This window comes from Oncorhynchus mykiss, chromosome 22 (assembly GCF_013265735.2).
Source record: "Oncorhynchus mykiss isolate Arlee chromosome 22, USDA_OmykA_1.1, whole genome shotgun sequence".
Taxonomy (NCBI): domain Eukaryota; kingdom Metazoa; phylum Chordata; class Actinopteri; order Salmoniformes; family Salmonidae; genus Oncorhynchus; species Oncorhynchus mykiss.
The window spans coordinates 39,684,804-39,708,895 of NC_048586.1; the positions used below are offsets into that span (position 1 = coordinate 39,684,804).

The window sequence follows — 24,092 nt, forward strand, 5'->3', positions numbered from 1 at the left end:
ATATTGTTCCAGGAGACCTGCAGGCACTATTCATCTTTCCATTTACCTGATGTGATCACTACTAACTTGTAGTGGTCACTACCTTCATCTTAACGAACAGACTTTATTCAGCAGTACAGCCAAACTTTAGAACTTCTGTAGAGATGTAGTGAGAAATTAAGCATTCAGCTCCAGCTTTCAGCAAGCTATTTCAAGAAGCTCATCAGGACCATAATTAGTAAATGGGGATGTTAATCACTACAGGCTTCAATTATTAAACAGGATGGAGAATGATATTGTCTACTCTTTACAACACAGCATATGGGCATGGCACCAAAAACACATAGCAACGATGACCACACTGTCCAGATGAGATGACCTAAAGAACATTAGGACAAGGTAGAGATGACGACGTGCCACGACGGAGTTACCTGGTGTCAATCACATTGTGCATTTGAGAGGAGAGATGGGGGTGCAGGGCTGGGGTGAGAGCCCCCCCTTCAGGTTGGAGAGGGGCGGCGGTCTTTTCAGAGGGGTCAAGGTCAAAGAGGCCGTTAGTAAAGATGGCAGCGAGTGGCTGTGTTAGAATGGGAGAAGGAAAGTGGACTGGCTGTGTCAGTCTCTGAGGCAGCTACAGTAGGGATGGTAGACTGACGTACAGACAGACTAAAATACAGACATACTTAAACACAGGCCAGGCAGGCAGGCTAAAGACAGACAGGAGCATTAAAGCCTGGAGGACAGTGAAAGTCCATCAGTACTCACTGCAGCAGCAGGGATGATCCAGCGAGGTGATATCATGGGCTTGGATTGCACTGATGATGGCGCTAACTACAAGAGAAGAATGTTGAAGAGTTACACTCAAACACCTATCAGTTGGCACAATGAGGCCAAAGTAAATAGGTGACCTGTCAACGTACAGTAGGCCTATTGGGTTTAAACTTGAAAGCGAATCGTACTTATTTTTGGTAAGTTTGATCTAGTCAAGACAACAGATAACAGCAGCTGAAGCGTGAGGTAGCAGACGGGGTCTATAGACTTACTACTGGGGTTGGGTCTGAGAAGTCTATCAGGTTACTGCTCAGCGGGGCCCGCAGTGGTGGAGGGGTGGGCATCTTTAGCTCCTCAGGTTCGGCCTGCATAGTGACAAGCCAATGGCTATGTTACAAACAGCTATCACATTCCCACAAAAAGGCATACAATTCTCTGTGCATTCAGATGTAGTTTCCATTCTAATGCACGAGAGTAACCGGAAAAGCAAAACACAGATTAATTGATTACCTTTGTTGGTTGCCCTCCGTTAAGTATTTCAAGGGGCATCATAGGTGCTGATTGCACGAGATCCACAGCCAACATCTCAACACTGATGAGGAAAGAGGGACGAGGCAGAAGACAGAGGGACGAGAGTTTAATTCATTCCTATAGGGTCTGATGAGGAAGTACTGAACAATAGCACGGCTAACATACACATTATCAATGGACACAATCTTCACAAGTGCTTAATATGCAAAGACATGTATCCAGGCAGAATTGAGTCATGTCACATTAGCAGGAGTGTGATTCCCATGCTCAATCAGATGGTATCAGACAGCTATGATTCCCATAATCCACAAGATGGCAGCAGAGAGCTGTGTAAAAACACTGTCTTGGTCTTGAGTGCTGCAACCTATAGCCTAGTAGACTAAAGAACGCTTGTTAACAATGCTGAGTAGAATCTAAGAAGTGACATATATCCTTAAATGAGTGTCAGATGGAGCTGTAGTCCTGACTGCTAGACAGGTGGCCCCCTCTAACCTGGGTGTGCCCCACTCTTAGCCTCACATAGGGCTGGGCAATATGGCCAAAATATCTCCTCCTCATGAGGTGATTTTTGAAAGTATGACGGTATTTTATGTTTTTGAATAATAAAAGTTGTAAATGTGCTTTATGAGTTGTGTATGACCCAGGGTGGCAACACATTGAAATAACTTGTAGAATCTAAGGGGCTTTCTCCATTCTGATTGAACAGTATAAAACAAATCAAGCTTAAACCAAAATCTCATTTTACAACATATAATTTCCACACTGCGACGTAGGGCTGCACGATATGTGCAAAAAAATAGAGGCCTTATTTTTAACCAAATATTGCCATTTGGATTTGACTTCCGATTTAGATCAACTGTTGGAATCATGGAAATATAACAATGACCACAGATGAAAAAGCCAGGGAGGCATTCGTATTACTATTCATTAGAATACTAATAGGATCTCTATGTAGGTACTATTGTGACAGGGTAGGAACCAAAGTGTTGGACAGTGTTTCCCAGGGGAGTGAGACCCTAGAATGTTTGGCTACATTCAATACTCTCTCTTACTTCATGTAGCTAACACATTAAATCTTTGCCTATTCCTCTCGGATTCAGAAGATACTGTTGCATAAACATATTGATTTAGGCCTACACCAGCACTGGTATAAGGCTGTAGCTAGCTACGTTTGCTCTGACAGTGAATGAACACCATCCAACATAAACACACACCCTAACTACTGAACACCATCCAACACACACCCTAACTACTGAACACCATCCAACACACACCCTAACTACTGAACACCATCCAACACACACCCTAACTACTGTACACCATCCAACACACACCCTAACTACTGAACACCATCCAACACACACCCTAACTACTGTACACCATCCAACACACACCCTAACTACTGAACACCATCCAACACACACCCTAACTACTGAACACCATCCAACACACACCCTAACTACTGAACACCATCCAACACACACCCTAACTACTGAACACCATCCAACACACACCCTAACTACTGAACACCATCCAACACCCACCCTAACTACTGTACACCATCCAACATAAACCCACCCTAACTACTGTACACCATCCAACACACACCCTAACTACTGAACACCATCCAACACACACCCTAACTACTGAACACCATCCAACACACACCCTAACTACTGTACACCATCCAACACACACCCTAACTACTGTACACCATCCAACACACACCCTAACTACTGTACACCATCCAACACACACCCTAACTACTGAACACCATCCAACACACACCCTAACTACTGTACACCATCCAACACACACCCTAACTACTGAACACCATCCAACACACACCCTAACTACTGTACACCATCCAACACACACCCTAACTACTGAACACCATCCAACACACACCCTAACTACTGAACACCATCCAACACACACCCTAACTACTGAACACCATCCAACACACACCCTAACTACTGTACACCATCCAACACACACCCTAACTACTGTACACCATCCAACACACACCCTAACTACTGAACACCATCCAACACACACCCTAACTACTGTACACCATCCAACATAAACACACACCCTAACTACTGTACACCATCCAACACACACCCTAACTACTGTACACCATCCAACACACACCCTAACTACTGTACACCATCCAACACACACCCTAACTACTGTACACCATCCAACAAACACACCCTAACTACTGTACACCATCCAACAAACACACACCCTAACTACTGTACACCATCCAACAAACACACACCCTAACTACTGTACACCATCCAACATAAACCCACCCTAACTACTGTACACCATCCAACACACACCCACCCTAACTACTGTACACCATCCAACACACACCCTAACTACTGTACACCATCCAACACACACCCTAACTACTGAACACCATCCAACAAACACCCTAACTACTGTACACCATCCAACATAAACCCACCCTAACTACTGTACACCATCCAACACACACCCACCCTAACTACTGTACACCATCCAACACACACCCACCCTAACTACTGTACACCATCCAACACACACCCTAACTACTGTACACCATCCAACACACACCCTAACTACTGTACACCATCCAACACACACCCTAACTAATGTACACCATCCAACACACACCCTAACTACTGTACACCATCCAACAAACACACACCCTAACTACTGTACACCATCCAACAAACACACACCCTAACTACTGTACACCATCCAACACACACCCACCCTAACTACTGTACACCATCCACCACACACCCTAACTACTGTACACCATCCAACACACACCCACCCTAACTACTGTACACCATCCACCACACACCCTAACTACTGTACACCATCCAACATAAACACACACCCTAACTACTGAACACCATCCAACACACACCCTAACTACTGTACACCATCCAACAAACACACACCCTAACTACTGAACACCATCCAACACACACCCTAACTACTGTACACCATCCAACAAACACACACCCTAACTACTGTACACCATCCAACATAAACACACACCCTAACTACTGTACACCATCCAACACACCCCCTAACTACTGAACACCATCCAACACACACCCTAACTACTGTACACCATCCAACAAACACACACCCTAACTACTGTACACCATCCAACAAACACACACCCTAACTACTGTACACCATCCAACATAAACCCACCCTAACTACTGTACACCATCCAACACACACCCACCCTAACTACTGTACACCATCCAACACACACCCTAACTACTGTACACCATCCAACACACACCCTAACTACTGAACACCATCCAACAAACACCCTAACTACTGTACACCATCCAACATAAACCCACCCTAACTACTGTACACCATCCAACACACACCCACCCTAACTACTGTACACCATCCAACACACACCCACCCTAACTACTGTACACCATCCAACACACACCCTAACTACTGTACACCATCCAACACACACCCTAACTACTGTACACCATCCAACACACACCCTAACTAATGTACACCATCCAACACACACCCTAACTACTGTACACCATCCAACAAACACACACCCTAACTACTGTACACCATCCAACAAACACACACCCTAACTACTGTACACCATCCAACACACACCCACCCTAACTACTGTACACCATCCACCACACACCCTAACTACTGTACACCATCCAACACACACCCACCCTAACTACTGTACACCATCCACCACACACCCTAACTACTGTACACCATCCAACATAAACACACACCCTAACTACTGAACACCATCCAACACACACCCTAACTACTGTACACCATCCAACAAACACACACCCTAACTACTGTACACCATCCAACACACACCCACCCTAACTACTGTACACCATCCAACACACACCCACCCTAACTACTGTACACCATCCAACACACACCCTAACTACTGTACACCATCCAACACACACCCTAACTACTGTACACCATCCAACACACACCCTAACTAATGTACACCATCCAACACACACCCTAACTACTGTACACCATCCAACAAACACACACCCTAACTACTGTACACCATCCAACAAACACACACCCTAACTACTGTACACCATCCAACACACACCCACCCTAACTACTGTACACCATCCACCACACACCCTAACTACTGTACACCATCCAACACACACCCACCCTAACTACTGTACACCATCCACCACACACCCTAACTACTGTACACCATCCAACATAAACACACACCCTAACTACTGAACACCATCCAACACACACCCTAACTACTGTACACCATCCAACAAACACACACCCTAACTACTGAACACCATCCAACACACACCCTAACTACTGTACACCATCCAACAAACACACACCCTAACTACTGTACACCATCCAACATAAACACACACCCTAACTACTGTACACCATCCAACACACCCCCTAACTACTGAACACCATCCAACACACACCCTAACTACTGTACACCATCCAACAAACACACACCCTAACTACTGTACACCATCCAACATAAACACACACCCTAACTACTGTACACCATCCAACACACACCCTAACTACTGAACACCATCCAACACACACCCTAACTACTGTACACCATCCAACAAACACACACCCTAACTACTGTACACCATCCAACATAAACACACACCCTAACTACTGTACACCATCCAACAAACACACACCCTAACTACTGTACACCATCCAACATAAACACACACCCTAACTACTGTACACCATCCAACAAACACACACCCTAACTACTGTACACCATCCAACATAAACACACACCCTAACTACTGTACACCATCCAACAAACACACACCCTAACTACTGTACACCATCCAACATAAACACACACCCTAACTAATGTACACCATCCAACATAAACACACACCCTAACTACTGAACATTGGCAAGCACATGGAACATACACATAAACACACACCAATATCTCACCAGTTCTAATTTAAACCATATGAACACTGCAGTTTACTTCAAGAAGCATTAAGAAAGAACACATTGACCCCCCCCCTTCAAATGGCAAGCCTACTCCTCAATCTATACAGTGAGTGTGAGGTGTTTATTTCCCAGTCTCACCTGGCCCCAGCTGTGGTCAGCAGTGTGGGTTTGAGGAGGTCCCTTGACTCCTGTCTCTCGGGACGTCCAGTTAGAGACAGGGAGGAGTTGCTGCCCATACGGCCACTACGCACCTTCAGCCTGGGAATGACAAAGAGTGGACAGTAAGAGAGATCTACAACACCCTCCACTACTCAGCTCAGCCTAAACATCCAGTTTGTTGAGGCAAATGTAGATTTTTTTTCGATGCGAGTCGCCTTTGTTGCTTCCCTCCAGTTGTTATTGCCCTACTGCACCACTACATCAATCCCTCATCTTGTGCACTTTGTTTGAAGCTCAACATAAGAGGTCACTGGAGAAGGGCAAAACAAAGCTCCGCGAACTGCTGTTTTTTTGTGTGTGCAGGGATGCAGCTGTGGTGTTTAGGTTTTCTTTCAGAGGAATTATCACCTTAACACATTTTGGCTTTTGTGTTAACTTCACTACAGCTGCTGCAAGAATCCCTCCTGTCAATCAACCCCAAGAGTCCTGCCCACAGAAAAGTGGGCAGCCCCTGGGAATGAGCCGTTGATGTCATAACAGAATTATGCCAAGAACCCTCATAAATATTCTAGCTGTTAATGAGCTTTGGAGGAAGGCTGTGATTGGCTTAGGCTGGCTGTGGAGTGTTGGGGTGACTCCAGGGAGATGGAGACAGGGGAGGCTTGGTGACATTCCAAGATTGAGGTTTCCTTTGTCATCAAATACCGCACAATGAAGCGTGATCATCCAATGCTTTGAATGCACGAGGGGAAGTGAAAGATTGCACACTAAAAGGGTAGAGACTAGGAACACAACCGTAGTGACTCTTCACGGTGTCCTCACTCACCTGCCTGCAGCTTCCTGTACATTGGTGTTCTTGTCCCCCATCACAACGTGCTCCTCCAGGGAGCTCTATAACATACAGAACATCAGTGGAGGTATAATACAATCAATGTGTAAGGTTGGTGGTTTTCAAAAAGAAACTTGCCACTGTATCCAACTTCCTGGTTATCCAAAAGTTTACAGTACTTATACAATACTTCCTTGTCTACATGTAAGACTCCAAAGCATCCCTGTACCATTTCTATGTTGCACCAAGATGATTTCTGAGTGTCTATCGACAAAGTGCTAGCACAGACAGGCAGAAACTGCTCCTCCAATAGAAATCCCTGATCACGCTTGTAGGCGATGTCATGGCGACGGTGTCTAGCTAAGCTTATGGGCAGAAACATGTAAATGGGTTTTAAAATTAACAACTAAGAAAGAATTTCTCACTTCTCCCATTGACTTCCCAACCCCGTCTTGGTCTGTAGAACCTGCTTCGAAGTGTTCCTGGAAGTATCGCAAAACTCTGTGGTGCTGGTGTTCAGTACCTAGAGGGCAGTACCGCACAACTCTGTGGTGCTGGTGTTCAGTACCTAGAGGGCAGTACCGCACAACTCTGTGGTGCTGGTGTTCAGTACCTAGAGGGCAGTACCGCACAACTCTGTGGTGCTGGTGTTCAGTACCTAGAGGGCAGTACCGCACAACTCTGTGGTGCTGGTGTTCAGTACCTAGAGGGCAGTACCGCACAACTCTGTGGTGCTGGTGTTCAGTACCTAGAGGGCAGTACCGCACAACTCTGTGGTGCTGGTGTTCAGTACCTAGAGGACAGTACCGCACAACTCTGTGGTGCTGGTGTTCAGTACCTAGAGGACAGTACCGCACAACTCTGTGGTGCTGGTGTTCAGTACCTAGAGGACAGTACCGCACAACTCTGTGGTGCTGGTGTTCAGTACCTAGAGGGCAGTATCGCACAACTCTGTGGTGCTGGTGTTCAGTACCTAGAGGACAGTACCGCACAACTCTGTGGTGCTGGTGTTCAGTACCTAGAGGACAGTACCGCACAACTCTGTGGTGCTGGTGTTCAGTACCTAGAGGACAGTACCGCACAACTCTGTGGTGCTGGTGTTCAGTACCTTGAGGGCAGCATGTGCCTGGGCTTTGATAATGTTCCTCTTCAGGTCCTCTGGGGGGCGAAGTGGAGAAGGCACAGAGCTGCTAGCCACACTGTTCAGACACTCCTCTGTGAGCTTCACCACATCCTCCTTGTGGGGGGGACCAAGACACACACAGTTAGGCTACAGTATCTTCCTGTAAAGGCTGTAGTTACAATAGCTCTGCCCTCCACCTTCCTTAAAGATAAAAAACACCCACCCCCACAATGGCTCCCCACCCCACCCCCCACAATGGCTCCCCACCCCACCCCCCACAATGGCTCCCCACCCCACCCCCCACAATGGCTCCCCACCCCACTCCACAATGGCTCCCCACCCCACTCCACAATGGCTCCCCACCCCACCCCCACAATGGCTCCCCACCCCACCCCCACAATGGCTCCCCACCCCACCCCCACAATGGCTCCCCACCCCACCCCCACAATGGCTCCCCACCCCCCACAATGGCTACCCACCCCCCACAATGGCTACCCACCCCCACAATGGCTACCCACCCCACCCCCTACAATGGGCCCCCACCCCACAAATGGCTCCCCACCCCACCCCCACAATGGCTCCCCACCCCACCCCTACAATGGCTCCGCACCCCACCCCTACAATGGCTCCCCACCCCACAATGGCTCCCCACCCCACCCTTTCTCCCCAGCCCACTGAGTTGCTCCCTGTCTGCCATTGCGTCCACATTAGCCTGTCAAAGTGGCCTACTGTCTTCCTCAGCATATGGAGCCAATTAGGGTCCCTGTGAAACTAAAACCAACACTACTGGCAAGCCCCCTGCCTTTTAGCACACATCAAATCAAAAACCATCACACATTAGCTTTTTCCCAGAGAGACGGTCCATGCAGCTCTCTGCCCCACCAGAGAGACGGTCCATGCAGCTCTCTGCCCCACCAGACAGACGGTCCATGCAGCTCTCTGCCCCACCAGAGAGACGGTCCACGCAGCTCTCTGCTCCACCAGAGAGACGGTCCATGCAGCTCTCTTCCCCTTCCCATACAACGCAGCGCTGCTCGTCTGACTGACACTAACCAGGCTTTGTTCCCTGTAGAGGGCGGTGTGTGTGTGTTCCCTGTAGAGGGCGGTGTGTGTGTGTTCCCTGTAGAGGGCGGTGTGTGTGTGTTCCCTGTAGAGGGCGGTGTGTGTGTGTTCCCTGTAGAGGGCGGTGTGTGTGTGTTCCCTGTAGAGGGCGGTGTGAGTGTGTTCCCTGTAGAGGGCGGTGTGTGTGTGTTCCCTGTAGAGGGCGGTGTGTGTGTGTTCCCTGTAGAGGGCGGTGTGTGTGTGTTCCCTGTAGAGGGCGGTGTGTGTGTATGTACACAGTATTCATGTCTCTTTTCTCCCTACCCCCGCTCTCTCTCCCTACCCCCCTCTCTCTCTCTCTCTCTCTACCCCACTCTCTCTCTCTCTACCCCACTCTCTCTCTCTCTACCCCACTCTCTCTCTCTCTCTCTCTCTACCCCACTCTCTCTCTCTCTACCCCACTCTCTCTCTCTACCCCACTCTCTCTCTCTACCCCACTCTCTCCCCCTTCCAGCTGAGTGCATTGACCTGGTTGTTCATGTTGAGGTTGGCTCTGGAAGGGACAGGGAGCGAGAGACTGTGTAGTTCCAGCTGCTTCAGCCGCGCCGCCGCCTCTGTTGAAGAAACAAGGACACGTCTTTACTATCAGTAACACTCCTGGTGAAGCACACAGAACATTTAACTGTGGAATACATGTCACAGTTCTATTCAGCACGTTCAATAACACCAGTGACCGTCTTTGGTGTACCAAGCCTCCCATACCAAACACAGGATGTCTGTTAGGGAGGATATTTGCAAGGCAGTGCGCTTCTTTTTGACATTATACAACCTTACCGAACACAACTTCCTCTGCAGGGGCAGTACTTTTAACGAGGCAAGTACTACTACTACTAAGGTTACCTACTAAACATATGACATGACTGGTGTTATGCAGTAAGTCCAGCCTTGGCATGACTGTGTGAAAGCTCACCGGCAAGAGAGACTTTCTCCTCCCCTGTGAGGCTGGAGACGGGGCTAAGCATGGCTGCCTCAGTCTCCTCAGACAGGCCTGCTGTCGCCATGGGAACGGGTGTATGGGTGACGTCATTAACGCATGTCTCCAGCAGATCGGCTACGAGTGGCAAGGCCATGCTGCGGACACACACACACGAGGATAGATACAGGCATGAGAGGGAGACACTGCTATACAAGCAGAGTTTTTCCAGAGCATTTGATCTGACAACAAAATGAACAACCTGCAGGGTAGTTCCTGGGCCCAGGTCCCCCCCCCCCTCCCTGATCAAGTCACCTGGTACAGAAAGACAGGGTCACAACATGAGTATGACTTACCTGTGAACACTGGATGAGAAAGACGGAAGAGTCTGCCCCACTGTGACAGTTAATGAATGAGGCTCAGAGCCAGCACCATGCACAACTAATCCTGAAATCAACTGACCATATCCATAATTACACTTGTAAGTCAACAGCTGCTTTATCAGGCCTCGAGTTAGCTCGGGTAACTGTATGGTAATGAGGAAGTAGATTGTTCTCTACATCAAAGAGGGCCTTGACGTGAGACCAGCAGGGCGTAGCTTACACTTGGCTGCAGCCTGAGGACAAAGACAATGTGAAAGCTGAGGGAAATATTACCACCTACTGCCTCAAGTCTTGTAGACGTGACACACCACACATCATGTAACAAGACAACGGCATCATCTATACAAACTCCATGTAAGGAGAACAACAATGGTCTGAGAACTCTTTACACACAGTTTGGGAGGGAAAGGGAGACTGGTGGGATGAGGGAAAGGGAGACTGGTGGGATGAGGGAAAGGGAGACTGGTGGGATGAGGGAAAGGGAGACTGGTGGGATGAGGGAAAGGGAGACTGGTGGGATGAGGGAAAGGGAGACTGGTGGGATGAGGGAAAGGGAGACTGGTGGGAGAAGGGAAAGGGAGACTGGTGGGATGAGGGAAAGGGAGACTGGTGGGATGAGGGAAAGGGAGACTGGTGGGATGAGGGAAAGGGAGACTGGTGGGATGAGGGAAAGGGAGACTGGTGGGATGAGGGAAAGGGAGACTGGTGGGATGAGGGAAAGGGAGACTGGTGGGATGAGGGAAAGGGAGACTGGTGGGATGAGGGAAAGGGAGACTGGTGGGATGAGGGAAAGGGAGACTGGTGGGATGAGGGAAAGGGAGACTGGTGGGATGAGGGAAAGGGAGACTGGTGGGATGAGGGAAAGGGAGACTGGTGGGAGAAGGGAGTTGGAGAGGGAGGGAAGGGGATAGAGGGAGTAGATAGAGGGGGCGGTGTACTAGCTAGCGGATCACATTCCATATGGGACTGCAGTGAGATTACAGGCTGAGAGGCTGCGTTTACGCAGGCAGCCCAATTCTGATATTTTTTCCCCACTAATTAGTCTTTTGAGCAAAACAGATCAGCTCTGAAAAAAGATCCGATGTGAAAAGATGTGACTGGGGAAAATACCAATTATTGGACAAAAGAGCAGAATTGTGCTGCCTGTGTAAACGCAGCCTAAGAGGCTTTGATACAACTGGTTTCAGTTGTCAGAGAGACGACACCTGCCTCTTTCGTAGTAAATAAGATGTTGCCAGCTACTAACAATTACACCTCAGGGACTAGTGACATCACTGGCCATAATACAGCCGAACAGCACTTGTTGCCTCTACAGAATTAACAAACAAGTATACAAATGACTGAGTGCAGTGCACTTTACACTGAAACTATATAAAACAACAACTGCCTACTAACTTCCCATCTGGAGTTGGGTGCTTTATTTCTGTTCATTATCAGAAGTCTCAATAAATTACAATACTGAGACAACCTTTGTTAACACGACTTAATAATGTAAACAGGAAGTTAATTTAAAATGAAAAAAAAAAAAAAATCATTGGTAGAGCTGTGTAAGTAGTACTGTCAATATATAGAAATAATATAGAATTATTAGACTACAATTAAAATGAAATAGCGAGGAGTTTACAGCAAGTACACTGTTAGGAATACATCTTGTATCTGTATTCATAGTTTGTGCATTAACTTAACACCGATTAAGGCGAGACTGAAACATGTGCAGATCCATAAACCATAAACAGATTGAAATCAACGATGATAAAAACGTGGGTTGAATCAAATCGTTGGATGATTGAGAATACACAAAGACAGCCGGCAGTAACATGATATGTAACAGATGGGGAAATGGGGGAAATGAGAGGGTTTCCCCAACTGGGGGAAAATGAGAGGGTTTCCCCAACTGGGGAAAATGAGAGGGTTTCCCCAACTGGGGAAAATGAGAGGGTTTCCCCAACTGGGGGAAATGAGAGGGTTTCCCCAACTGGGGGAAATGAGAGGGTTTCCCCAACTGGGGGAAATGAGAGGGTTTCCCCAACTGGGGAAAATGAGAGGGTTTCCCCAACTGGGGAAAATGAGAGGGTTTCCCCAACTGGGGAAAATGAGAGGGTTTCCCCAACTGGGGAAAATGAGAGGGTTTCCCCAACTGGGGGAAATGAGAGGGTTTCCCCAACTGGGGAAAATGAGAGGGTTTCCCCAACTGGGGAAAATGAGAGGGTTTCCCCAACTGGGGGAAATGAGAGGGTTTCCCCAACTGGGGGAAATGAGAGGGTTTCCCCAACTGGGGGAAGTGAGGACAAGAGGAACACCTCATATCCCTGGAAATATCATATAAAGTCATTCTTCAGAGACATAAGTCTTTCAGTCTGTCTATAATTGAACAGAACAGTGGTTCAGTGGGTTCATGTTCCCTCTCTCCTCTTGGTTCCTGTCTACAGACTGGTTTTTGTTCTACTGTTTCTCCCTCCAATACCATCTTGCCAGGCCCAGACAGTTTTGGTGGGGTGGTCACGGCAGTGGTTGAGTGAGGAGGAGGAGGAGGAATGGGCAGGAGTAGAGAGAGAATCGTCCAGGTAAGGTGTCACTGAGACACACAGAGCTCTGTCTGGTCTGTCTCTTGTTGAGTATTAGCCTAGTGTCCCAGGGTGGGACAGGGGGAAGGTCCAGCGGTGTCCGTCCACTCACCCACATCCAGGAGAAGGGTCAGCATTGCGTGGTGAAAGGGTGAGGCCTGGACAGGAAGGGCGGAGGAGAGGAGAAGACAGGGGGTATGGGGGAAGGAGTCAAAAAGAGGAGTGTGTGGAAGAGAAGGAGTGGCAGAGCGGACAAGGAGAGAGGACTGGAGAGGACATACAGCAGAACGTACAGAGAAGGACTAGACCTGCCTGTATTAGGTGTTCAGTGACTAATCAGCAGTGGGTGACTATTCTTTCTGCAAACTAAAATCTGTGTACCTACCAAGTGCAAGACAGAGGTAAACGGGAGGTCCTGAATTCAGCATTCCCTTATATGATAGTATTACAACAGCATTGAGAAAGAGAGACCTAACTATGTGTCACCATTGCTGTTGAAAATAACTTATGGAGTGATGGAAGGTCCCTATGTAATTCACTACATACATTAAGATGTTGTGACATCACTGCATGATGATCTCAAAGAGACATGAATAGTCGTGACATTCTTTAGAGTGTGGTTGACTAACACAACTACATCAGTGGACTTGAAGCACCGCATTTCAAATCACAGATTAAAAAAAATCGGCAGACCGTAATCTTTCGAGGAAAGTGAGATAATCTGTCAGGACTGAATGGGATGTGTATGATAAGAGAAGCAGTATTTAGAGTTTTTCTATCACTGGTTAATTGGACAAATCAAAATTTCGCAGGTGTTAGCATCTTTTGAATTTCGCAAGGGGACATTCGTGGAGCACCTCGTTCCAGTTCCGCTCATCATTCTAGTATTTCTTGAGATCTTCTCCGAACATGTATGGACCAAGAACTTAATCGAGCAGATGACCAATTACATGAAACTTTAGTTCAGGGTTAGCTGAGATTAGGCAGATAGGAAACATCTCTTCCAATGTTGACCGTTTCACAAAGTCAATGTGAGTGGAGAGTGTTTGTCATACTTATGCATACCTAGGGGATTGCAAAGCTACTGTTTATTTACCAAAGTTACTCAAATCTTCTGTAATTTTGGTAATTAACAGGTACTCTATGACAATCTATAGTATCTTGGGTAATTTTTATAGAGTATATAGTACACATTTTTTATATATTGTCCATGGGTTTCTGTCCTTGAAATTCACCAAAACTCTATCTGTACAACTAGGCTAACCGCTCTTCAAAGCCCGCTGAAGAAGCAGGCAACTCTATACCCGTACAACTAGGCTAACCGCTCTTCAAAGACCGCTGAAGAAGGCATGCTAGAGGTGTACTAATCAGAAATCTTAATATTGATGTTCGCAGTACTTCTATAGAAGGTGGATGAGGTGTGTATAGATGAGTGTGAAACTGAGGTCACAGAGGAGGTAACAGGAACATTACACATCAGACAGACAGAGACAGACAGACAGACATGGAGGACAACTTAGCATCAATGAAACATTTATTTTTTTAAAGCTACTGTGGCTAGCTAGCTAGAAACGTGCTTGTTGTTGTCATGCATTTTTGTTAGGTTAGTGGGAAGGCAGGCAGATGATTGGTTAGTGGGAAGGCAGGCAGTTAATGGTAACTGGAGTGATTGGGAGTGTGTTTGGTGGAGGTTAATGAGGGTAAACTGAGGGAGAGAGGAGAAGAGGTTAGCATGCAGAATCATCCACGGGTTGGGGTGGAGAGGGGTGCAACCTAAAGACCAATTTAACATGACTCCTATGCTTCTGTAAAAGTCTATTTCTTAGGGCTTGAAAATGAACACTGGCCTTCACCTGCATCGTTAATCCTCAACAACTGAAAATGGAATCGATGACGTTATCTTCAATATCTTCCGAGGTACAGCCAGGAAAGCTAAGCAGTCAGCAAAGAGCCTAAGGAATGTGTCTAGCAGGTCTAGTTCATTGCCGGTAACTGCACAAACAAATAATCTGATCTCAACATGAATCAATGCAAGAGATTATCAAATTACAGGAAAGAACAAAACCAAAAAACCCTGGAAAAACTATTCAGCGAGTCCGACGTCAGGCTCCCATCAGTATAAACGCAGTCATAATACTGGTCCTGAAAGTCTCTGCTCTGGCTCTGGTCTGTGTCGCAGTCAGATCCACAGGATTAGGAGCAGTGTTACTCCAGAACTCCAGCCAAATCCTTGCCTCATTTATTCATGTGAATTCCCCACTTAACACTGAGCTGTTAACACACGTGAGTAAAAGCTACACTGAGTGTACAAAACATTAGGAACACCCTTCCAAGAGGCTTCTAAACAGCTTCTACCCCCAAGACATAAGGCTGCTGAAGATCTAGTCAAATGGCTACCCAGACTATTTGCATTACATGCTTCACGGTTGGGATGATGTTCTTCAGCTTGCAAGCATCCCCCTTTTTCATCCAAACATAACAATGGTCATTATGGTCAAACAGTTCTATTTTTGTTTCATCAGACCAGAGGACATTTCTCCAAACTGTAGTTTGGCTTTTTTTATGGCAGTTTTGGAGCAGTGGCTTCTTCCTTGCCGAGAGGCCTTTCAGATTAGGTCGATATAGGACTCGTTTTTACTGTGGATATAGATACTTTTGTACCCATTTCCTCCAGCATCTTCACAAGGTCCTTTGTTGTTGTTCTGGGATTGATTTGCACTTTTCTCACCAAAGTACGTTCATCTCTAGGAGACAGAACGCGTCTCCTTCCTGAGCGGTATGACGGCTGCGTGGTCCCATGGTGTTTATACTTGCGTACTATTGTTTGTACAGATGAACGTGGTACCTCCAGTCGTTTGGAAATTGCTCCCAAGGATGGACCAGACTTTTCTGAAGTCTTGGCTGATTCTTTTTGATTTTCCCATGATGTCAAGCAAAGATGAACAGAGTTTGAAGGTAGGACTTGAAATACATCCACAGATACACCTCCAATTGACTCAAATTATGTCAATTAGCCTATCAGAAGCTTCCAAACCCATGACATAATTTTCTGGAATTTTCCAAGCTGTTTAAAAGGCACAGTCAACTTCGGAACCACTAGAATTGTGATACAGTGAATTATAAGTGAAATAATCTGTCTAAACAATTGTTGGAAAAATTACTTGTGTCATGCACAAAGTAGATGTCCTAACCGACTTGCCAAAACTATAGTTTGTTAACAAGACATTTGTGGAGTGGTTGAAAAAACAAGTTTAAATGACTCCAACATAAGTGTATGTAAACTTCAGACTTTTAACTGTACCTGCATATAACCCTCTACCCTCTACTTCACCACTGATGGGGAACAGGCCTAGATCCAGGGAGGATGGTGTGCCATTATCTTCAGTTCCACAGCCTGACCTGATCGCATGACAACGTGAGAGTCTCTTCCCTGGCCTGTGTGAAGTGGGTCTGAAGAGATCTTCTGGCCTAAAGATCTTCTGGCCTAAAGTAAACTTTCATTAAATTGTAATCGCCAGCTGGCAGAGACCTTCAAGCTTGTTCACTCAGTGCCATGAAATATGCACCCAGTGTGATTTAAGCGTTTATAGGCTGTGGGCTGACATTTTGATCTATCCTCAGTGGTTGCTTTAATCAAATCAAACAACTAGCCTACAGTACTGCATTATCCTTATAATCAAGTTTGTTTTTCATTACTCTTCCTCATATGGCTAGGGAGGGAGACGAGAAGTGAAGTAAGGACTCAAATGGTAGATATAATCTCAGACAGGTACTGAGCCAATAAGGGAAAAGGAGTTAACAACGTGTAGGGAGGATACAGTACCATTAGTAGATCACAACAAGTGGTGGTCGTGAAAACGGGACAGAGGCCAAAGGTCACCTGAGTATTTGGGTTGGTATTGAAGGAGGATCAATGCAGAGAGCAACCATTACCATGGATGAGGATGATTTGTTTACCCCAGGAGAAAGTCCCCAGCCCTGAATCACAGGACCCAGTCCCCAGCCCTGAATCACAGGACCCAGCCCTGAATCACAGGACCCAGTCCCCAGCCCTGAATCACAGGACCAAGTCCCCAGCCCTGAATCACAGGACCAAGTCCCCAGCCCTGAATCACAGGACCAAGTCCCCAGCCCTGAATCACAGGACCAAGTCCCCAGCCCTGAATCACAGGACCCAGTCCCCAGCCCTGAATCACAGGACCAAGTCCCCAGCCCTGAATCACAGGACCCAGTCCCCAGCCCTGAATCACAGGACCCAGTCCCCAGCCCTGAATCACAGGACCCAGTCCCCAGCCCTGAATCACAGGACCCAGTTCCCAGCCCTGAATCACAGGACCCAGTTCCCAGCCCTGAATCACAGGACCCAGTTCCCAGCCCTGAATCACAGGACCCAGTTCCCAGCCCTGAATCACAGGACCCAGCAGGACCAAGATAACTGGAGTTCTGCTTCAACCAATTAAGTTAACTTGGAGGGTACATACCTTGCCTTATGAAAAGGTCTGTTTGGCTTCAGTACATCATACTAGAACAAAAAAGGTAGAGCTTAAAAATTGGGATTTATCTTAAAGGAACACAGCTTCAAGGTCAACGAAATACAGGAAACCGTTTATTTTTAATATGTCAGGAATTCGAAAGGCAGACAGCCTTCATTGCAGAGTCATCCTCTGGGGATCAAGTTTTAGGAGAGAAGAGAGAGGGGGCTGAGGAAAAGGATGGGGTATTTCATAGAAAAGAGAGTTTGTTGTTTCCACCCCAGCGGGGGTCATGGCCACCACCAACGCAGCAGTAGCTGGACTACAACCACTATCCGTCTACTCAGTGTCATAACACACTGTCAAACACGCACCACCACCCCCCAGATCCCCTTCACATTCTAGTCACTCAGTGTACCTCTACACACTCACCAAACCACCACCACCCGACCTCCTGAGAGCTCCAGGGTGAGCGTAATGTAGCCAGTTCACTAGGGCACGCCATGGAAAACGCTTCAAAACATTTTGCAACGGAAAACAAAAATGTGTGTTTCTTATTTAACAAGTCCAGTAATCCCACCACTGTTTCAGTCTACTTTATTCCGTTTGGTGCTTAATGAACACGACCCAGGGGGCCTAGTGGTTAGAAGGTTGGGCCAGTAACCAAAGTTGCAAGATCAAATCCCTGAGCTGACAAGGTAAAAATCTGTCATTCTGCCCCTGAACAAGGCAGTTAACCCACTGTTCCCTGCGCGCCGAAAACGTGAATGTCAATTAAGGCAGTTCCCCGCACCGCTCTGATTCAGAGGGGTTGGGTTAAATGCGGAAGGCACATTTAAGTGTCTCCCCATCTGTCTGGTCACTAGCTGTCGCAGAGCAGGCACTAGGCAGAGGCACTAGGCAGAGGCACTAGGCAGAGCCACTACGCGCGTCCACAATGGCACCTTATTCCCTCCATAGCCCACTACTCTGGGTGTGATTTGGGATGCTGCCTCTGTGTCCTCTACCCAGTACCCACTGCCCAATGACTGCTCTGTGCCACCCACTGCACTGCCCCAGTGTCACCCACTGCACTGCCCCACTGCACTGCCCCAGTGCCACCCGCCCCAGTGCCACCCACTGCCCCAGTGCCACCCACTGCACTGCCCAGTGCCACCCACGACCAGCAGGATGACCAGATTAGGCAGCTTAATGCTCTTATGGCATTAGAACAGAGAGCGCCTCACCTCCTCTTCTCCGATTGGCCACCGCCAGGACTCCTGGGGAGGGTTTCGATTTTCATAGGTCTGCTGGTGGAGCCTGAGGATGCAGGGCTGACCACGGGCAGGGACCAGGGGCTTCTGATGTGGAGGGGCTGGGGGGAGAGACAGGGGTTAGGTCTGATGTGCAGGGCCTGGGGGAGAGACAGGGGTTAGGTCTGATGTGCAGGGGCTGGGGGGGGAGACAGGGGTTAGGTCTGATGTGGAGGGGCTAGGGAGAGACAGGGGTTAGGTCTGATGTGGAGGGGCTGGGGGAGAGACAGGGGTTAGGTCTGATGTGCAGGGGCTGGGGGGGGAGACAGGGGTTAGGTCTGATGTGGAGGGGCTGGGGGAGAGACAGGGGTTAGGTCTGATGTGCAGGGCCTGGGGGAGAGACAAAGGTTAGGTCTGATGTGGAGGGGCTAGGGAGAGACAGGGGTTAGGTCTGATGTGGAGGGGCTGGGGGAGAGACAGGGGTTAGGTCTGATGTGCAGGGGCTGGGGGGGAGACAGGGGTTAGGTCTGATGTGGAGGGGCTAGGGGGGAGACAGGGGTTAGGTCTGATGTGGAGGGGCTGGGGGAGAGACAGGGGTTAGGTCTGATGTGCAGGGCCTGGGGGAGAGACAGAGGTTAGGTCTGATGTGGAGGGGCTAGGGAGAGACAGGGGTTAGGTCTGATGTGGAGGGGCTGGGGGAGAGACAGGGGTTAGGTCTGATGTGGAGGGGCTGGGGGAGAGACAGGGGTTAGGTCTGATGTGCAGGGCCTGGGGGAGAGACAGAGGTTAGGTCTGATGTGGAGGGGCTAGGGAGAGACAGGGGTTAGGGCTGATGTGGAGGGGCTGGGGGAGAGACAGGGGTTAGGTCTGATGTGCAGGGGCTGGGGGGGGAGACAGGGGTTAGGTCTGATGTGGAGGGGCTGGGGGAGAGACAGGGGTTAGGTCTGATGTGCAGGGCTTGGGGGAGAGACAAAGGTTAGGTCTGATGTGGAGGGGCTAGGGAGAGACAGGGGTTAGGTCTGATGTGGAGGGGCTGGGGGAGAGACAGGGGTTAGGTCTGATGTGCAGGGGCTGGGGGGGAGACAGGGGTTAGGTCTGATGTGGAGGGGCTAGGGGGGAGACAGGGGTTAGGTCTGATGTGGAGGGGCTGGGGGAGAGACAGGGGTTAGGTCTGATGTGCAGGGCCTGGGGGAGAGACAGAGGTTAGGTCTGATGTGGAGGGGCTAGGGAGAGACAGGGGTTAGGTCTGATGTGGAGGGGCTGGGGGAGAGACAGGGGTTAGGTCTGATGTGCAGGGCCTGGGGGAGAGACAGAGGTTAGGTCTGATGTGGAGGGGCTAGGGAGAGACAGGGGTTAGGTCTGATGTGGAGGGGCTGGGGGAGAGACAGGGGTTAGGTCTGATGTGGAGGGGCTAGGGAGAGACAGGGGTTAGGTCTGATGTGGAGGGGCTGGGGGAGAGACAGGGGTTAGGTCTGATGTGGAGGGGCTGGGGGAGAGACAGGGGTTAGGTCTGATGTGCAGGGCCTGGGGGAGAGACAGGGGTTAGGTCTGATGTGGAGGGGCTAGGGAGAGACAGGGGTTAGGTCTGATGTGCAGGGCCTGGGGGAGAGACAGGGGTTAGGTCTGATGTGCAGGGCCTGGGGGAGAGACAGGGGTTAGGTCTGATGTGGAGGGGCTGGGGGAGAGACAGGGGTTAGGTCTGATGTGGAGGGGCTGGGGGAGAGACAGGGGTTAGGTCTGATGTGGAGGGGCTGGGGGAGAGACAGGGGTTAGGTCTGATGTGGAGGGGCTGGGGGAGAGACAGGGGTTAGGTCTGATGTGGAGGGGCTGGGGGAGAGACAGGGGTTAGGTCCTTTCGGCTATTTGAATATTAAAATAACTGCGCCCATCCCTAACACTGATTCTTCCATGTCCTGAAATAAAAAAATCATGTTGAATTGAGATTCTCCATAGAAAGTGCTTCCCAGTCCAAGACCAGGCTTAATATGTGCCTGGGAAACTGTCACTAGAGTCAGTAGGGTTCAAGGACAGCAGAGCAACATACCTTGGCATCTGTGTTGGGGCTCATTCCGTTGTTGTGACTGGTAAAGAGAGGAGAGAGAACTCAACAGATATTATTCTTTTTCTTTCAGCCTTAAGAGCTTATGTTGAAGTAACCCTGAAGCAAATGACATTCCACCCTTGTTTTTCACAGAAGACATGGCTGCCATGTCCTTGTCAGAGCACTATGCCTTTGATTAATCACTCATCGCTACGGCGATGCACGTGAAGTGAGCGTCATCACTCCCACAGTCATGACGACATCACTGCTAACTACCTAAGTAATCCACACACATGATTTAACCATTATGATTCAGTGAGCATGAGGAATGGTAAGAAGGGGACGTCAGACTGACTTTTATAATTACGCCCTCCTCTCCGTGACATTTAACATTACTCATTCACAACGCTTTACTGCTGTGATGTGAAAAGGTCACCTGCTGAAAGAGCAGAGTAGTGTGCGTGCACACACACACACACACACACACACACACACACAGAGAGGGAGATCTCTAGTTCTTGCAGCAGACAGCACAGTGTGGACAGAGAACTGTGTGATAACCAGTGTACTCCTCTCACAGCACACAGGAGAGAAAGGCAAGCCTGGAGGAGGACACAAACCAGAGGGTACTACAGACTGTGTGAGGGCCTCTGATATTAATCTAGTCCAAAATCAGATCACATTATATTTGTCACATGACCAGAAAATAACAGGTGTAGACTTTACCGTGAAACACTCACGAGCCCATTCCCAACAATGCAAAGAAAGAAATAGTGTCTGTCTCTCTCTCTCTCTCTGTGTCATGTTTATCATACTGAGATGAGTCTAACAACAACAGGAAACAGATATGTATACATCAACAGCTTGAAATTAATCAATCAGTGATCAGTGCCCATCCCAAACATTTAGTAACAAAACATTCCCTTTAATAAACATTTTCAAATATCTAATTTTATTTATTTTTTTTTACATTGGGGGGGTGTACTTACTCCTGGGGTTTGTTGGCTCCTGAGAAATGAGAGAAATAACATATAAATGAGTAATTCTGATGTGTAAGGATTTACATTTATATTAAAACAGTGTGTGTCCACCCACCCCGGTTCATCATGGTCCTCCTGGAGTAGCGTCGGCTGGGCCTCCTCTCAAACGATGCTGACCTCCTGGCTTTGTTGCCCTTGGTGGTCTGGTACTCAGTCTTCCCACTGAGGACAACAGGGTCATATTCATTAGGGTACAATGTAGCAAAACAGTTTGCTTACGGGAAATGAAAACAAGCATTTCCTATTGGACAGGTTGAGGTAGTCCCCCCCCCCCCCCCCCCCCCCCAATTTCGGGCCTGTTTGATTCTGTTTCGTTCCTAGTGAATACAACCCAGAACAACAGACAGGAAGGAGGAGGGGGAATGAGAGCGAAACCAAACAACCCACCACCAGGCAGGGGACAATCAGGCAGTGAGTCTGCCCAGTGAAGCCTGAACACAGGCAGGCAGGCAGGGAGAGGGAGGGCCTCCCTGGCAATCAGACCACCAGGACTGATTCACATACTGACTGGAACTTTTGTTGGGGCTCAGGACCAACACTGGGGAAACAGTTTGGCAAATGACTTGAACATATAGAAAATCCTTAGCTAGATCTGGGCTGAAGGGAAAGCTTGTATTCAAACAGATAAGCCTTGGAAAATATGCAAATGTGGTAGTTTCAAGGAGAACAAGAGTCAAGTTTGTGTAGGAGACACTTCAGCTAGAGAAGAAGAAGAAGAAGATCACATGAAAACACAAAAAGGCAAAGAGATTCCTTCATCACTGGTAACAGTTGAGGTTTTCCTAGTTTGCCACACGGTCAGGATGGAAACACGCCTGGCCCTATGGAATATAGCCAAGAACTGGAGTATAGTAGCTACTGCTACTGTCAGAGGAAAAAGAGACGTGGAGTGTACCGTTCTGTATCTCCTCCCATCCATCAACCCCCAGTCCCCAGCTCCCCCTCCTACCCCCAGGGTGGCCTTCAATGCTCAACCCCCCGACAAGGTGTTGTGACACGGGACTGACCCCTGCTGAACTCTGTGGTCATCCAAAAAGAAATACGCCATATTATAACAACAAGGCCCTAAAGAGAGCCTGAAGCTGCGGTTTCAGCAGGCTGTTGTTTACACTGCAGCGAGACAAGATATTTTTACACAACGGGACAAGTTGAAAGTTCTAACGAGTTTCATTAGGCAGTTAGCTTAATGTGAGCACATGGTCAGTTAAATCCTATTAAAATTATAAATCTGTGGATTTGTCTAATGTGCACATTTTTTTAGTTTTAAAAAGCATTACAGTAATGAACTGGGGATTGAATTGTATTGGGGCATTGTGTAGAGACTTGTGCAGAGTGGAGTGAATAATGTAGTGTTAAGTGTAGCAGTACTGTCATCAACCATATCAGACTGACATGGTTGGTGAGGAGTAATATGCAGATGGTAGTATACTTCAGAGTGTAGTGTACACATGCTGCTCAATAGCTACCTGTAGCGGAAGCGTGACCCCATGCGGATGAACCCGGAGCGCGCGGAGCCCTTCTGGACGGGGCCGCGGAGCCGGAAGAAAGCATGGTGTTCCACAGCACACTTCCACAGGTGCTTACAGGCCTTGGGGTGGTCCATACGGAACACAAACGTGTGCTGCTGCTCTTTGCCCTGAGACGGAGAGAGAGCGAGAGACAGAGAGAGACAACATCCCCTGTATTATTAGGGAACACATACATGAAACAGTACAATGACTAAAAAGTGGTTAGGTCGTTTTTGGGGCTTTGGGTCCTGGGCCATAGAAACTAGACCATGATCTAATTGGTTATTACGGCTCCAGAGACATGCTAATTAAACCAGTTAAGACTTAGTACAATGTAATATACTGAGTGTACGAAACATTAGGAACACCTGCTCTTTCCATGACATAGACTGACCAGGAAAATCCAGGTGAAAGCTATGATCCCTTA

General features: G+C 48.1%; 1 protein-coding gene across 4 annotated transcripts in view; it reads right to left on the reverse strand.

Moving 5' to 3' along the window:
- The window catches only part of LOC110501861 (band 4.1-like protein 5), a 47,895-nt gene that overhangs the window by 1,584 nt on the left and 22,219 nt on the right, over positions 1-24,092 (reverse strand). The window contains exons 12-25 of one of the 4 annotated variants that reach the window (XM_036959295.1): positions 23,624-23,793; positions 22,213-22,319; positions 22,107-22,125; positions 21,121-21,157; positions 19,071-19,198; positions 10,423-10,583; positions 9,981-10,066; positions 8,397-8,525; positions 7,286-7,350; positions 6,439-6,558; positions 1,261-1,342; positions 1,023-1,115; positions 745-810; positions 411-502 (exon numbers count right to left, since the gene is read on the reverse strand). In XM_036959295.1, the coding sequence (XP_036815190.1) occupies positions 411-502; positions 745-810; positions 1,023-1,115; positions 1,261-1,342; positions 6,439-6,558; positions 7,286-7,350; positions 8,397-8,525; positions 9,981-10,066; positions 10,423-10,583; positions 19,071-19,198; positions 21,121-21,157; positions 22,107-22,125; positions 22,213-22,319; positions 23,624-23,793 (1,355 nt within the window). Of the gene's footprint in view, positions 1-406; positions 557-744; positions 811-1,022; positions 1,116-1,260; positions 1,343-6,438; positions 6,559-7,285; positions 7,351-8,396; positions 8,526-9,980; positions 10,067-10,422; positions 10,584-19,070; positions 19,199-21,120; positions 21,158-22,106; positions 22,126-22,212; positions 22,320-23,623; positions 23,794-24,092 lie in introns of those variants that run through there. The other 3 variants (XM_036959294.1, XM_036959296.1, XM_036959297.1) reach the window with 3 other exon arrangements.